The following is a 13,756-nucleotide window of genomic DNA, read 5'->3' as shown; positions in this document are numbered from 1 at the left end:
AGGAGGTCAGCGATATACGTTCTGCTGGCTTAGGAGGTATATCCATATGCCCAATTCTTACTTGGTTTAAATTTTCAATTATCATTTTCCATAAACCTTACTGTCTCAAATACTAGCTTAATTTCTTTTTAATAAATATTGTCTATAATTTACTTCATTACAACCACAATGAATAAACAACACGTGTTATTCACAAGTATTACAGGAACTTCCAAACATGTTTGATGACTATGAGTTACTCATCGATACACGAACAGCATGCTGTCATGTGACGTTAAAACAGATGTTTATAAATATGAATGACAGGTCTGAGTGTGTCATTGTAGAAAGAAAAAAACAGGAAACGCAGTTCTGGCTGCAGTAACACTACCTTTGTACCAAAATATTTGGGCAAAAAAAAAAATTCACAGGTCTTTTTTGTGTTTGGTGCTGAAATTAACTCCATATATACACGTTTACAGTGGAGCTGAAATAAAACATATTTATGTCGATTAATGATTAAATCTCCTACAAACAAGGTAAGCAATGTTTCCATCTGCTATTTAAAAAAAACAGTTATGGAGACTTGCTTTTGCTAAATCAAAAAAAAAAAAATGCCCGGCTAGTTTTTAAAACAATTTTATACTCAACTTACTTCCTGTGCCTTGGTTTTTTCCATGTCATTGAATGAAAATCCCCATTGTCTTAGCAGATTTTGTATCTGTTGATGACACACATTTGTTGCCACAGCGTAAACATGTTTCGCACATTTTTAAGTCGTTGGCCCTAAATAGGTACTCGTTGTTAACTGTCAAGAATGGGGTTGCTATGGTAACAACAAACTAGTAGCCTACGCCGGCTCTTAGCCATTTAGCCGGGCAGCTAACGCGAATGATATTCCTGCCGTTTCAATGCAATGACGACGTGAAAGGAGCCTAGGTTTTTACAGTGAGTTGTAACACAATGACAAGGGCTAGGTGCGACAAACAACACATATTTACATTTCTTCATATACTTACCGCTGACCTCCATGCCTTTCCTGCCATCCTGAGTACAACTAGACAAGGTCGACGCTTCCGCAACAGTAATACAATGACTTTCTTCCTTGTTCGTTAGCGTTGGAGTTCTTCTTCGACTTCCGGTTAGCTTCCAGATTATTGGTACATTACGCCCCCTCCGGTAGGGAGTCCAAGTACAAACGGTATGTTAACGGTATAGCGAGAGTAAAAATGAAAATAAAAAGTAATGTGCTGTAAATGTGGCAATAGTTGTGGAAATCTTTTGAGTTTCAGAACCACTCTTGCGGTAGTTGTTACAAAAATACATTGTGTATGACTGCTCTTTTGTTGCTAGGTAACAGCAACTAAATGCTAAATATCAAAAAGGTTTTCAATAAAATCCCTAAGTACTTTATTTTAAAAAGGTCCATAAAGATTCTTTAATTGGAAACCTAAAACAGCTGCAAAGAAGTGCTCTTTAATGTGACTTTCTTTACCACTGGGAGACATCATACACCACTACTAACTTCTAAGGTTCTACTGATGGTTAGTTTACTTCATTTCATAGACACATCTCTGACACATGCTACCTCTTTAGCTAGGAGAGATTTCACACTGAAGACTTTCCATCTAGAAATTACAAACAACACGTTTAACCCTTTGTCAGCATTGTATTTCTTATCAACTCTTATCAAGTGGGTCATACAAACAAACCCTTATACATAAAAAGATGAAAGGATAATTCATCCACTATTTGCAAATGTTTAGTGTAAAACATATGATAATTTAAACAAACAGCTTCAGGACTGCAGAATGGAAAAGAGCTTGAAGGTACTAACAATATATTACAAATTTAAGCAGCATACTAGTTTAAGGATAAAACTAGCTACAACAAAATGCACACTGGTCAAGTCATGACATCTTTGAACAAAACTGAAAGGCATCAGTACAGATTAAAGCTTGCAAAAAACCCACAAGCCTGCACTGTCCAATTACTAATGCATAGGATTTGATAAACTTTCACACTGCAACACAGGGCAAGTTTGTCAGGCAACAACACTTGTCAAGCACTTGGATAAAGCGTACAGTACATTAGTCATAAGATATCATGTTGAAAATTAAAAGGTATTGAAAAAAGTCCAAAATGTTCAACTTAAATGACATACTGCTTTGACTGCTTCTTCAGGCTCATTGATTTCTCAGTTTGTGAAATTACATGAGTGGCTCTGTTATTGAGAAGTCTGCATTCGTGGAGAACATCTGTGGATCATAAACATACACGGAAATATTCTGCTTTAATCTCAAAGTCTTAATACAATGAGGCCAGGCTGACATGCAGGACGGAACAGCTAAAGACAACAACTTACCAGTGAACTGCTTGTAGGCTTCTTCAACAATGGCGTTGTTTGATTTCTTTATCTCCCAGTAATTGTCTTGCACCCATGGCTTGCAATCATTATGTTCAACAATCTGTCCATTCTTGTACATCCCAGCTAAACAATGATAAAGGAATAGATTCTTATATGTATATGACCAAACTTTGCTTTAGAATTTAAAAAAATATGTCAATACCATTTGGAACAGCTGAACATATTTCAGTACTAGCCTACCCTTTATCGTTTCATCAATGTCTTTGCACAACTGGTACAAGTCACTCCCTCGTCCAGCCACTCGTTCACCTGCAATTCAAACAAACAGGTCTGCTGATAATGGTAATAGACTGGAATCAAACACAAACACAGAAATGGGGAAAACCACAGCCATCTTACCATCAAGAGTCTTGAGGTTGGGAAACATTTCCAGAATTATATTTCTGTATACTGTGTTCCTACACACTGACAGAGAGGAAGGCATCGTGAGTCAACACTTTTGAGACTGTATGCACTTTGTAAATAATTGAAAAACAAACCAAATACCTGGATTAGTGTAATTATATGTGTTGTCTTTGAGACGAATATTTTCCAGCTTTCGCAAAGACTGAAGGCAGTGAAGGCTCTCAATGCTTTTGTGGGATTAAAAAACAGGTTAAATTAGTTATATGAAAGGACTTTAAAATATGATTACTAACATCAACGCCAACAATGAAATGAAATATTTCTTTAATGTTGATGTAATTAGTACCTGGATATTATATTTCCAGCCACATTTAAATTCTGTAAGCTGTCACAGCTACGTAGAGGCTCTAAGAATAAAAAAGAAATAATGTTAAATTTATATATACTGTAAATATTAATTGTAGATTGTGTTTACAGTATGTGGTGCATCATGAGATGCAAAACTAAATGGTACCTAAATTAGAAACTCTGTTTGCAGACAGGTTTAGGACAGAAAGAAGTCGCAGAGATGCCAAAGGAGCCAAGTTTGTAATATTGTTCCCAGAAAGATCCAGTCTCTCCAGGTTTATACACTCCCCGATGCAACCGAGGTCTTGTATTCCTGACAAATAAAATACAGACTATTTAAGTGATTACACCTTTTTCTACAATAAGTGATTAAGTAGTAAAAAATGTATTTTACCAAGGTTTCTCAGTTTAAGGAATAGTATTGACTCCAAGTCAAATTCTCCAGATCGTGACTTGAGCAGAGCTGCAGTAACCTTCTCATACTCTGCATCTGCAGCAGGGAGAAGCACACACATCTATTCTGGTACATACACAACAATGACTGAATCCTAACTGGTTAGTCAGCAGAATGTTGCTCGCCTCAGGTGTTTCTATCTAGAACAGCAAAATAAATCAGCGTCCTTGACTTCATTTCAGTAATGACATTGTCTGGCATTTTACACTAATTTAAATGTGGTACAATTTTAAATAAAACAGGTTAATATAAACAGTAGACCGTTAATTTACATAGATCAAGAAGTATTCAGGTAATGTACACATTTATAAAGTACAATTCCATTTAGGGAGAAGTACAATGATAACTTATTTTAGCCAATGTCAAAATAAAAATAATTTAAAAAAGCAGACCGGTGTATAACATTACGAATAGCAACCAAAATTACGTCAAACCCAAAAGAACAGTCTTTGGATTGGGTCAGTAACTAACTACACTATAAAAGGTTATGGTTGATAGCAACCAGCATATTAGCTTTGTTTATTAGTAACGTGATTTCAAGACGAACAAAAACAGAATAAAACACCTAGTGGTTATTTAAATAATATAAGTAACGAATTATTTACTGATCCAACGATGACATGTTTAAAACAGTAAGATAGCAGTAGGTTATTGGTTGAGCTTCGGGGGTTAGCACAAGCTGCTACTGGCTTAGCACAGCATCCTAGCAACAAGCTCGACATCACAACATACTGTACCTTGTTCTCTCTCTCGCTTCGACTCCATCATGTGCAACACTTTCTGCCTCTGCAAAAAAATCAAACATCCTTTTCGTCAGTGCAGCCAAAAAAATAAATAAATAAAATCCGAATCAATGGTTGGTGTGGAGATGGAGTGAAACTTACATCTGTCCCGGTACAGTCAGGACTGTACAGTGATGATGCTGCAGGTGGCTATAAACCCACCAACAGAGGGCGCAATATAGTCATGAAAATATGTCTCGTATTTTCAAACGCTTTTATAAATGAGCGACGATTTTTGACAGGCCACGTATTTTGCAAGTGTCAAGTCTATTTCACAGAACACCACATTTAAAACCTTTAAATTGAAATAAAAAAAAGCTTATTGTGTCAGATACAAGAACCTAAATCACCGTTTTACAGAAACATTAATGAAAACAAAAAAGGGAATTTAAAAAGTGAAACTTGGGTTGTTTCATTCATTGATTACACAACACAACTAATACAGAATGAAAAAAAAAAGATATTTCTTTATTAAACCTAACTTTTATTTTATCAAATGCCTTCATTGACTTGTGACTCCAGTCAACAACACCATTGAGCATCTGATAGAGTCCTCCTCCTTCTCCTCCTGCTGCTGCTCCTCCTACTGCTCATCCCCCTCCTCCTCCTCCTGAGCAGAGGCTCAGCCGTCAGCAGCAGCAGCAGCAGTCGCAGCTCCCACAAACTATCTTAACTGGACACCTGTCTATTCAATTTTTCACATCCTCTATCGTTTTTCAGTCAGAAGTTGGCGTCATTTTCTAGGGAAGCAGTCCAGTTGGACTCTGCAGTAGCTTGTTGTGTGCGTGTGTGTGTGTGTATATGTGTGTGTGCGTGGGGGGACACTTGACATCCTCTCAATGTCTTTCATTGAGAAAAGGCTCTGGACGTTTGGTGTCGTCAATGTCTTTGAGCAACAGAAGACCTGATTAAGATGGGTAACAAACAAACAATATTCACTGATGAGCAACTTGATGCCTACCAGGTAGGTTTATTATAATAATAATAATAATAATAATAATAATAATAATGAAATGTGTTATATCATTATTGTTATTATTTCTAATGATGATAAACTTACATCTATTGATGTCATATACCAGTACAAACCTATATTTAAGCACATTTGACGAACAAAGAAATTAGAAGATGTTTGCACAAGAATGTGTGAATATGATTATAATTTCTCATCTGAAACAAGTATTATCCTAACAAAAAAAGTTGCCAAGGATTGGATCCACTAATGGTTATGTAAGGGTATTGCAGAGGGTTCTGAAATTTTAGGTTGATAAGAATTGTTTTCATATATTACTTGTGGCTAATACATTTTAATTTTAGTATCTGTAGGCCTTGGCCTCCCCCCGAGGATAGGGGAATTTTTGAGAAATATTTTAATAGCACATCGTCTTGAGCACAGGTTTACCATGTGATAAGGTGTGGACTTAATAATTGATGCTGAGCCAGTGCGATATGCGGTGAAACTCTACTCTCAGGAGACAGTTCACATCTTAAGAGGAGCTCTAGTTTCCCCCTGATGGCTTACTTTTCCTTGCAAAAATGCTGATGCTATCGGCCTGAGCTATGGCACCTTCTCTAACCTCACTATTTGTTTTAGCATCTCTACACCAGACATATCACTTAACATTGTTAACTGATAGGTATATTTGCTGCATCCTGAAGTACAGTATAAAAAGATTACCGTTACTGTTGACCTGGTAGACATAGGACGACTTTACACATTTACACACAGGCATGAGTGTTTCTGACCTGAGTGCTGGTCCACAGACAGCTATTAATAACACTGTTTGTGATGCTCTGCTGCCTCTGCTCCTCATGCTCGAGACCGCAGCTCAGCAGAGCGGATACAAGGGCAAAGTGCTGTCTCCAGGGCTGTTAGATAATGCCCTGGAGATAGCACCTCCAGGGCATTAGGTAAGTGCCAGTACATGCATGTCAGACAACAGCGGCTCATGTTTCCCTGCATCATTATTCCTATTTTAAAGTGGCAGATGACAACACTCATCCAAAGAGTAACCGTACACCTAACACTAATAATATTTTACGGGAATAATATAATCATTGATCGTTTCCTTTCTCATGAGTCACACGTGTGTTTTGTTCTCATTGACAGGACTGTACCTTCTTCACCCGCAAAGAAATTCTGCGGTAGGTTTCATATACCAGAGCACCAGCTCTATATTTCCTAAAATCATGAAGTAAAAAATACCCTTAAGGTAAAATTGGGGAAATGTCATTTTTTGTATGTTACTATTAAGGGGAAGTGCAAAGTATTTTGAGCTCCTAGTTATCTTCTGGTCTGTTCTGTTGTATTTTAGATTTAGCTCCACGCTACAGTATCTTCTAGTGTTATGGTTAGCAATTTTTGGCTAATAGGACATACCTTAAACTATTTATATATTTTCTCGCTTCTCATTCTTCTTTTTAAGTTCTCAGCTATTTATCATTTTTTAAATAATTTTTTTCAAAAAGGTGTTTGAAGACCATGTTGTTTTTGTTGTTTTTGTAGTTTTGTTTGGTTATCTTCTTCGAGCTAATGTTTGTTTTGGCTAACTCTCCTCTATTTTTGGCTGTAAGATAGAATATATACGTTATTATTGGTAGGTTATAGCCTACCAATAATAACGTATCTATTTTTAATTAACATTGAAAACAGTTCATATTAAATGACAGAAGTTAGACAATCCCTACCTTTTGTTAAATGTATATTTACTGTAGCACTCTAGGTATTTCAGAAGCTAACTGATGAGCTGTGTAGAGAATACTCTTCTCTAGTCCACTTCGTTATCATTGTTCCTCTTTTTTATTTGTCCTCTTAAACCTACTAACTGCAGCAGTATCTGCATGTTACATCTGTGTGTAGGCTACGACATCCTCTGAATGTTCTTTTTAACCTTTTGTCTGTGGTGCTCTGTACAACAGTGAGGTGTCACATTTCCACCTGTGTTTCCACATGTGCATGTCCTGCACAAATATTATTGTACCGTATCATTATTCATGTCTGTCCTCTCTCTCTGCCCTTCTCTTTACTGGATGATAAACAAAAATTAAACCAAAAATTTGATTTTTCCTTTAATGGAATTGACCACTGATGCTCATGTTTCAGCATCATTTGCCCAGGGCCTCAGATGTAGGAAGATAAATGGATAGATAGAAGTGTGCTGTGGTGCAGCAGGAAGTTCAGAATAAAGGCTGTGAGATTTCAGATTTGGAGGTTTGTTGGGATTGATTTGTATTCATGTGCAGTTTAAATGTGTTATTTTAAACCCCTTTCTCTCACAATAAGCCTTTTTTTTTGTCTGCCCACGTCTGGGCTTCTTTCTTCCATAATGAACTGAAGTATAAAGAATTAATAACTAGTGGCATCTACTGAGATTTTTTTTTTTTTTGCCAAAGCACTGTATTTATCTCCTCCGTGTCACTGTTCAAACATACTGCATGTTCATGTTCCTCCTCAGTGATATTGAATCGACTTTGATTCCGGCTCTAGCAGAGGGCTGTAGACTAAATTGACAATCAGTTGAGGGCGTAACAGGGTCCTGCTCTTTATGACCCTCATAAAACACCCCCTGTTTCTGTCCTCACTGCAGCTGCTACAGTCCAGTTATGTAACCTCACAGAAACAGGTTATCACCGATGACCATAAGGTCACTGGATTTAGCCCCCAGCCCTCGTCACCACCACAATCAGGCGATTTCACGACTTTCTGCCTCCTTCATACAGTCTTTTTACACTATGCCATTTTTTGTACATCATTCTCTGCGATTGCATTAGACATTTATGTGCTGAGGAGTCAGAAAAGACGTACAGCTCTGTCAAAGGTCACGGTACATGAAAAATTACAGGTTTGCTCTTTCATTTCCTGCAGTGCCCCCGGTGGAACGTCACCACCGTGACAGGATTATCTAATTCATTTGTTGTCAGTTCGTCCTCTAAGATCAATATCCCTGCTGATGAATGGCTCTACTCTGCCAAGAAGGGTGCCAAGTCAAACTAGTTCAACGGACAGAATAAAATGGAGGCTGGAGAATTTGTAGCAGTTTTTACTGACTCACCTAAATCATCCACATGAACTTTATCCTTTAAAGACCAAAAAATAAGACACAGTTTCTGTGTCTTGTCTCTCCCTGTGAATACAGTCAGGCTGTTAGAAAAGGTGAACTATGAGGATGTTCCCTTGATTCATTAGAATTACTCTGCACTGTAGCTGTTCTTGACGTAACTCTAATGTTTGTGTTTGATTAGGAGAAAAGAAGGGGGAAAAAGTAAAAAACACCAGTGGAAAGTTTTTGTGTAGACAGTCACATACCTCTGTTTCACTCCCTTATTGGTGAACTACAAATCCCAGATCTTGTCCAACGTCATCTGTGGGAGAAGGTTAAAGAGATTCCAGTTAGAGCAGTCATTAGAAATAACAATATCATATAAAATCCAATAAATACAACAAAAAGCATCACATAGACTGTATGACTCACAGTTACCAATAAAGTGGATGAAAAGGACAAATACTTATTTTACTGTTAATAAAGTGGATGAAAAGGACAAATACTGTACTGAAATATATATAATAGAATTATTATTTTACTGTCGTTCTTTTTCAGCTTACATGCCAGATACCATGAGTTGGCGCCACATCTTGTACCGATGGACTACACCAATGAACCAGACTGTAAACTGCCATTAGCCTTGATAGTCAACATGCCGGAGTTAAAGGTAAAGAAGCAAAAACAAAACTGTTTTCATAGAAAATCAGTGTGAGTTTGTGTTCACCATTCTAAGTAAACAGCACTGAACCTATGTTTTATTACCATTGACATGTGCCAACTGTGTACATTTGGGTTTAAAGAACTCAAACACACACACAAAACCACACACTCCCGAGGACAGAATTGATTGTTTACAGTCACGACCAATGGTATGACATGTCGTATTAAAACTAATGGGGCTTGAAATTTTCTGCCACTTTGCACTGCTGTATTACACAGTATTTACAGTATATTAAACAAAAAATACCTTTTTAAAAAGAAATCTGGGTTTGTACTAAACATAAAACACTGATGAGACCCCTAATGAAATTGGCAGTAGTGGCCCTCAGCTCATTGGACGCCACAGATCTACAGTCTTAGTGTAAACACACATATATACAAATATATACAGTATATTTGTATACATATATATATATATATATATATACGTGTATATATATATATATGAGCTGAGCTTGGCCTATATTGGATTTGAACATGCTAACTGGTCCAAGGGTAACATCCAGGTCTCCTCTCATGGCCCACACAACTGGATAAGATTATTACACGTGGAACCAAATCGGTTAATGACCTGGGACGTAAAACCGTAAGTGGGAACGGCTGAGCAATAGAGGAGAAAATATTGTCCTCACACACGGTCAAAGAGACAGTGTCAGCTATTTCGGAAAAGCCCTATGATCAGCAAAATACCACTGCAGCTCACATGTAACGGTGGTGATGGTCTGTGTGTATGCTTAGTGAAAGCACTTACGGCCACAGAACTGTCACGTATGCATTCACTTTGCTCCCTTACTCAGAAAACGCCAATACACCACGAGCAATATAAACACAATCAGGATCAAAATGCACCACATTTTTTGGCTAAATCAAAAACATTTTCTTTTTCAAGTAAAAGGCTCAGTGGGTAAAGAGAGAAAACAAGAAGGGCTTTATATTGTAAATATATGCAGGGGCAAAGGGGCAAACTGAATGGCTGCAAAGACCGACGAGGAGGTAAAACTGGCCAATGTGTTCAAAATATTCTAAGTAAACAGAGAATATTAGAATATAGATCATGTTTCCCACAGTGTCATAACTTATTTTCCCTAACGGATTTGACTTGACTTGACTCCTGTTTCACAGGAAAATCCGTTCCGAAACAGGATCGTAGAGTCTTTCTCAGAGGACGGCATGGGGAACCTCAGCTTCAATGAATTTGTGGACATGTTCTCAGTCCTCAGTGAAATGGCTCCAAGAGAACTCAAGGCCATATATGCCTTCAAAATATACGGTATCGCCAAATATCTCACTCGTAACTTATCTTAACTTCCTGTTAAAAACCCATTTTTTTAAGCGTACTTCGTACTTTGTTTCGTCCAGACTATAATGTGGACAATTACCTGTGCAAAGAAGATCTGAAAAAAACACTGAACAAACTGACGAAGGAGGAGCTGACGCCCGAGGAGGTGGACCTGGTGTGTGACAAAACCATCGAGGAGGCAGATTTGGACGGAGACAACAAGCTCTCCTACTCTGACTTTGAGAACATGATCACAAGGGCTCCAGACTTTTTAAGGTAAATAATTGCTCTTGGCATTAAAACCAAAATCATTGACATACTGGGTATAAATCTGTGGAACAGTATTTACAGACTGTTATATTAGTGCAGTGTAGTAGCTGTTCAAATTATATACATATATACATACACACATACAGTATATATATATATATATATATATATATTGCTCTGTGATTGACTGGCTATAAATAAATATGTAGATTTAAATAGATATGTAGACAAGTTCTTACAGGCTGTACCTGTCCAAATACTAATTCTGCTTCCTTGTGTTTTTTTTTTTTTTATTTGCTTATTTACTACAGTACTTTCCACATACGTATCTGAGAGGGCTAAATGGAATATTTCTAAGGTCTCCAAGTTCACTGAACCTGAACCACAGCACAGTGCCTGCCTCTTATCAGTGGTCTCTGGCATCAGGGATGTTCAGTCTAAAAATCCAAAGATTTGGTGAAGCTGAATTCCTAGGAGGCTGGATTTCTCTACCACAGATGAACATGACATTTCCTTCTACCATTAATATAGGGCTCAACCTGGATCGGTCCCCCCTTGTCAGGGGGTAAAGGTAAACTTACAAAATTTAATGTACGTGTCTCGATGGTTTCTGACTGAACAGATCCAAGCACACGTTATTATCTACCTACTGTGTATTGCACACGTCTTCCTACAGTGACACATTAGACATACGCTTCATCTGAATGAAAGCACTTAGTACTGGCGTTAAGGGCACACGGATATTCTATTCAAGCTATGCAATATTTGTACTGTAGTGTTCTCCGCATTGTTTTCGGTTGTTTTTACGCTTGTGGAACATGGGAACATGACGACAATCACATGTTGTGTTCTCTGGTTAAACAAAGGGCTCTGTCATCTGAATCCATTACGATAGCTTTCATCTCCCTCAGCCATTATCTAAAGATGTTAGTTACCGCCATTTTTACATCTACAGTGCAGTATTTATGTATGTCATTTAAGGTGTTGGTCTCACCTCAAATAAATGGTCTTTGTTTTGTTTTTGTTTTTTTTCTCTGCGAGTTGTGTGTGTACTTTGAGCGTTTGTGTGATTAGTTGCCATCTCTGTCAAAAGCAAAGGACTATCCAAACCCCTGGACCGTCGTCTGTCCAGCAGCTTTCCAAAGCTGAGCAGCATTTGGCCCTCATATAACCAGTTCACCTCGTTCCACCCACCCATGATGATGGAGGAGCGTGCACAGTAAAGATGATAAAAAACGAATGACTGCACTGCTGTGGAGCTCATCCCAGGAGCTGTAATGACTTGTTAAGCAGGATGTGATCAAGAGGCAGCTGCCTCAGCATTTACAAGCATGATTACATCCTGCACTCAGGGTTAATCTGTGGAGAAAAGCGGAGGAAACATTCTGGGTTCCGTTGGCTGATGATGAATGAGTGCAGGTGTCCCGGCGTTTTTAGTGTGCATATAAAGAACAGTGTTGTTTCGGAGCTGTACACGCTCTCTGGCACTGGTTGGACTTTCTGTGGCCGATGGAAACAATTCATCATCGTGATTCTGCTGCTGGTTGGTTCTAGGCGTGTGCGTCGGCTGCAAAATATGGTTGATATGGTTAATTAGAAGGACAGATGTACAGTAGGTCTGTCCAATGGATTTAATTAATAATCTAATTAATTAATTAATCCACATAATCACAGTGTAGCAATGGCTTAATCAAAATTAATCATGATTAATCGTACATTTTTTTGACTAATTTAATGGTGGAAATATTATTTTTATTATAAATAGCCGGAGCTTTACACAACCGAATAACAAAAAAACAGTCTAGGAGGGATGGGATGGTTGTCACGGCTACTGTGAAGAGTGGGACAGTGATGTGACAGATGAACTGTTCTGTCCTAAAGGAGGAGAACACTGAAGTGTAAAATCCACAGGACGGCCTGTTAATTCACTCCTTTATCTCCACTTAGCTTTATGAAGGCAGTATCAAGTGTTCACAGCAATCTGGAGTCGATTGTGTGACCTCATTAATTTACTAAGAACATCTGTTCATGATGATTCCAGCACGCAGCCTCTGGCACACTCTGATACTTGGGCTGTTAAGCAGCCATACTGCATCTGTAAGTTAGCGTCTCAGAGATGGAAAGCTGCCTAACAGCGTGGGACCTTCTTGGTGACTCAACATGGGGAATAGGGGGGCTTTTTGAATTTACATTTGAGGTGAATTTAGAAAGATGCATCGACAATATATAAGAAAATAGAAACCTATATGCAGAAGAAGATCATTATGGAAGATTCAGAATATTTTTTGAACTATACTGAACTTTTTAACAGAGGGTCCTGTCAAAAAATGTAGGCAGTGAAAAACTGTAAAAAAAAAGAAAAAGGAAATTATATGAAGAGCAAGAAAGAAAATAATTGATCAGCATTTTACAGTAAGAACTGAAAAATGTACATGCATAATATGTGACACAATTTTCCCCTGCACCTTTTGCTTGTGCCTACAAGTAGGTAGGTTGAAAATAGTTTAACAAGTTTAAATGAACAAAGGTTTTCGGCGCTGAGACGTCTGTGTGGGCGTCACCTGAGGCCCTGTACTTCCCCCATTACCGCCCCGCAGCGACTTCAAATGTGCATGGAAATAAAGTTCACAGCACTGAAGTACAGCACTCCAACCAAGTACTGTATAATATAACAGCATTTCTATGTATGCTGGTGCCAAGTCATTCCAATTCAAGTCAATTTTATTTGGATAGTCTTAAAATTCCACTCGAAGGGCGTTTCGGTTTTGACATGACAATAAACGTCCCTTTGCAAAATACGTCACAAAAAAAGGAAAATATAAAAAATGTCAACATTTTGACAACAATCATTGAATATAGATTACATACTAAGCAAGTAATTTGGTGACAAAAGGGAGAAAAATGTGCTTTTAACAAGAAGAAAAGAGTGTGCAGCCGTCTACCAACCCCTGTGATCCCACATCTAATACACTCCTATTCATACCCACAGTCTATGGTTGATTTATAGTAAACCATTTACATACATGTTTTGGACTATGTGAGGAAACTAGTGTTTTGAGAGGAAATGCAAATGCAGAAAAAACATGCAAACTACATACTGAATTACCC

General features: G+C 37.9%; 3 protein-coding genes across 5 annotated transcripts in view; 1 reads left to right on the top strand and 2 right to left on the bottom strand.

Annotated features, from left to right (window-relative positions):
* Positions 1-1,149, bottom strand: part of idh3a (isocitrate dehydrogenase (NAD(+)) 3 catalytic subunit alpha) — a 3,712-nt gene extending 2,563 nt beyond the window's left edge. The window contains exons 1-2 of one of the 2 annotated variants that reach the window (XM_008311717.3): positions 999-1,132; positions 635-700 (exon numbers count right to left, since the gene is read on the bottom strand). In XM_008311717.3, coding sequence (XP_008309939.1) covers positions 635-700; positions 999-1,025 — 93 coding nt within the window. In that variant the 5' untranslated portion in view covers positions 1,026-1,132. Of the gene's footprint in view, positions 1-634; positions 701-998 lie in introns of both variants that reach the window. The other variant, XM_008311718.3, reaches the window with a different exon arrangement.
* Positions 1,150-1,628: 479 nt separating this feature from the next.
* lrrc61 (leucine rich repeat containing 61) lies at positions 1,629-8,849 on the bottom strand. Of its 2 annotated transcripts, none has more exons than XM_025055914.1 (10): positions 8,643-8,849; positions 4,292-4,340; positions 3,495-3,590; positions 3,267-3,413; positions 3,099-3,159; positions 2,894-2,979; positions 2,747-2,812; positions 2,588-2,656; positions 2,345-2,470; positions 1,629-2,237 (listed from the first exon to the last, which is right to left on the bottom strand). In XM_025055914.1, the coding sequence occupies exons 2-10, from the start codon at positions 4,320-4,322 to the stop codon at positions 2,131-2,133; spliced, it is 789 nt and encodes a 262-aa protein (XP_024911682.1). In that variant the 5' UTR covers positions 4,323-4,340; positions 8,643-8,849; the 3' UTR covers positions 1,629-2,130. The 2 variants fall into 2 exon arrangements, with proteins under 2 accessions (XP_024911682.1, XP_008309950.1); XM_008311728.3 differs by lacking the exon at positions 8,643-8,849 and adding an exon at positions 4,439-4,587.
* Positions 4,984-11,668, top strand: cib2 (calcium and integrin binding family member 2). Its single transcript, XM_008311716.3, has 6 exons — positions 4,984-5,300; positions 6,447-6,481; positions 8,935-9,046; positions 10,222-10,369; positions 10,459-10,654; positions 10,960-11,668. Exons 1-6 carry the CDS (start codon positions 5,250-5,252, stop codon positions 10,979-10,981), a joined length of 564 nt encoding a protein of 187 aa, XP_008309938.1. The 5' UTR covers positions 4,984-5,249; the 3' UTR covers positions 10,982-11,668.
* The last annotated feature ends 2,088 nt before the right edge of the window (positions 11,669-13,756 follow it).

This window comes from Cynoglossus semilaevis, chromosome 6, assembly GCF_000523025.1.
Source record: "Cynoglossus semilaevis isolate Cse_v1.0 chromosome 6, Cse_v1.0, whole genome shotgun sequence".
NCBI lineage: Eukaryota > Metazoa > Chordata > Actinopteri > Pleuronectiformes > Cynoglossidae > Cynoglossus > Cynoglossus semilaevis.
This window is presented reverse-complemented; position numbering and strand designations above follow the sequence as displayed.

What these genes read in the sequence shown, in the direction of transcription:
- cib2 (XM_008311716.3), top strand. Translation starts at nt 5,250, where the DNA reads ATGGGTAACAAACAAACAATATTCACTGATGAGCAACTTGATGCCTAC. An exon ending in ACCCGCAAAGAAATTCTGCG is followed by an intron (nt 6,482 to 8,934) that starts GTAGGTTTCATA and finishes GTTCTTTTTCAG; the next exon opens with CTTACATGCCAGATACCATG. An exon ending in ATATGCCTTCAAAATATACG is followed by an intron (nt 10,370 to 10,458) that starts GTATCGCCAAAT and finishes TGTTTCGTCCAG; the next exon opens with ACTATAATGTGGACAATTAC.
- lrrc61 (XM_025055914.1), bottom strand. Translation starts at nt 4,322, where the DNA reads ATGATGGAGTCGAAGCGAGAGAGAGAACAAG. An exon ending in ATATAATTACACTAATCCAG is followed by an intron (nt 2,813 to 2,893) that starts GTATTTGGTTTG and finishes CCTCTCTGTCAG; the next exon opens with TGTGTAGGAACACAGTATAC. An exon ending in AGCCTACAAGCAGTTCACTG is followed by an intron (nt 2,238 to 2,344) that starts GTAAGTTGTTGT and finishes TATGATCCACAG; the next exon opens with ATGTTCTCCACGAATGCAGA.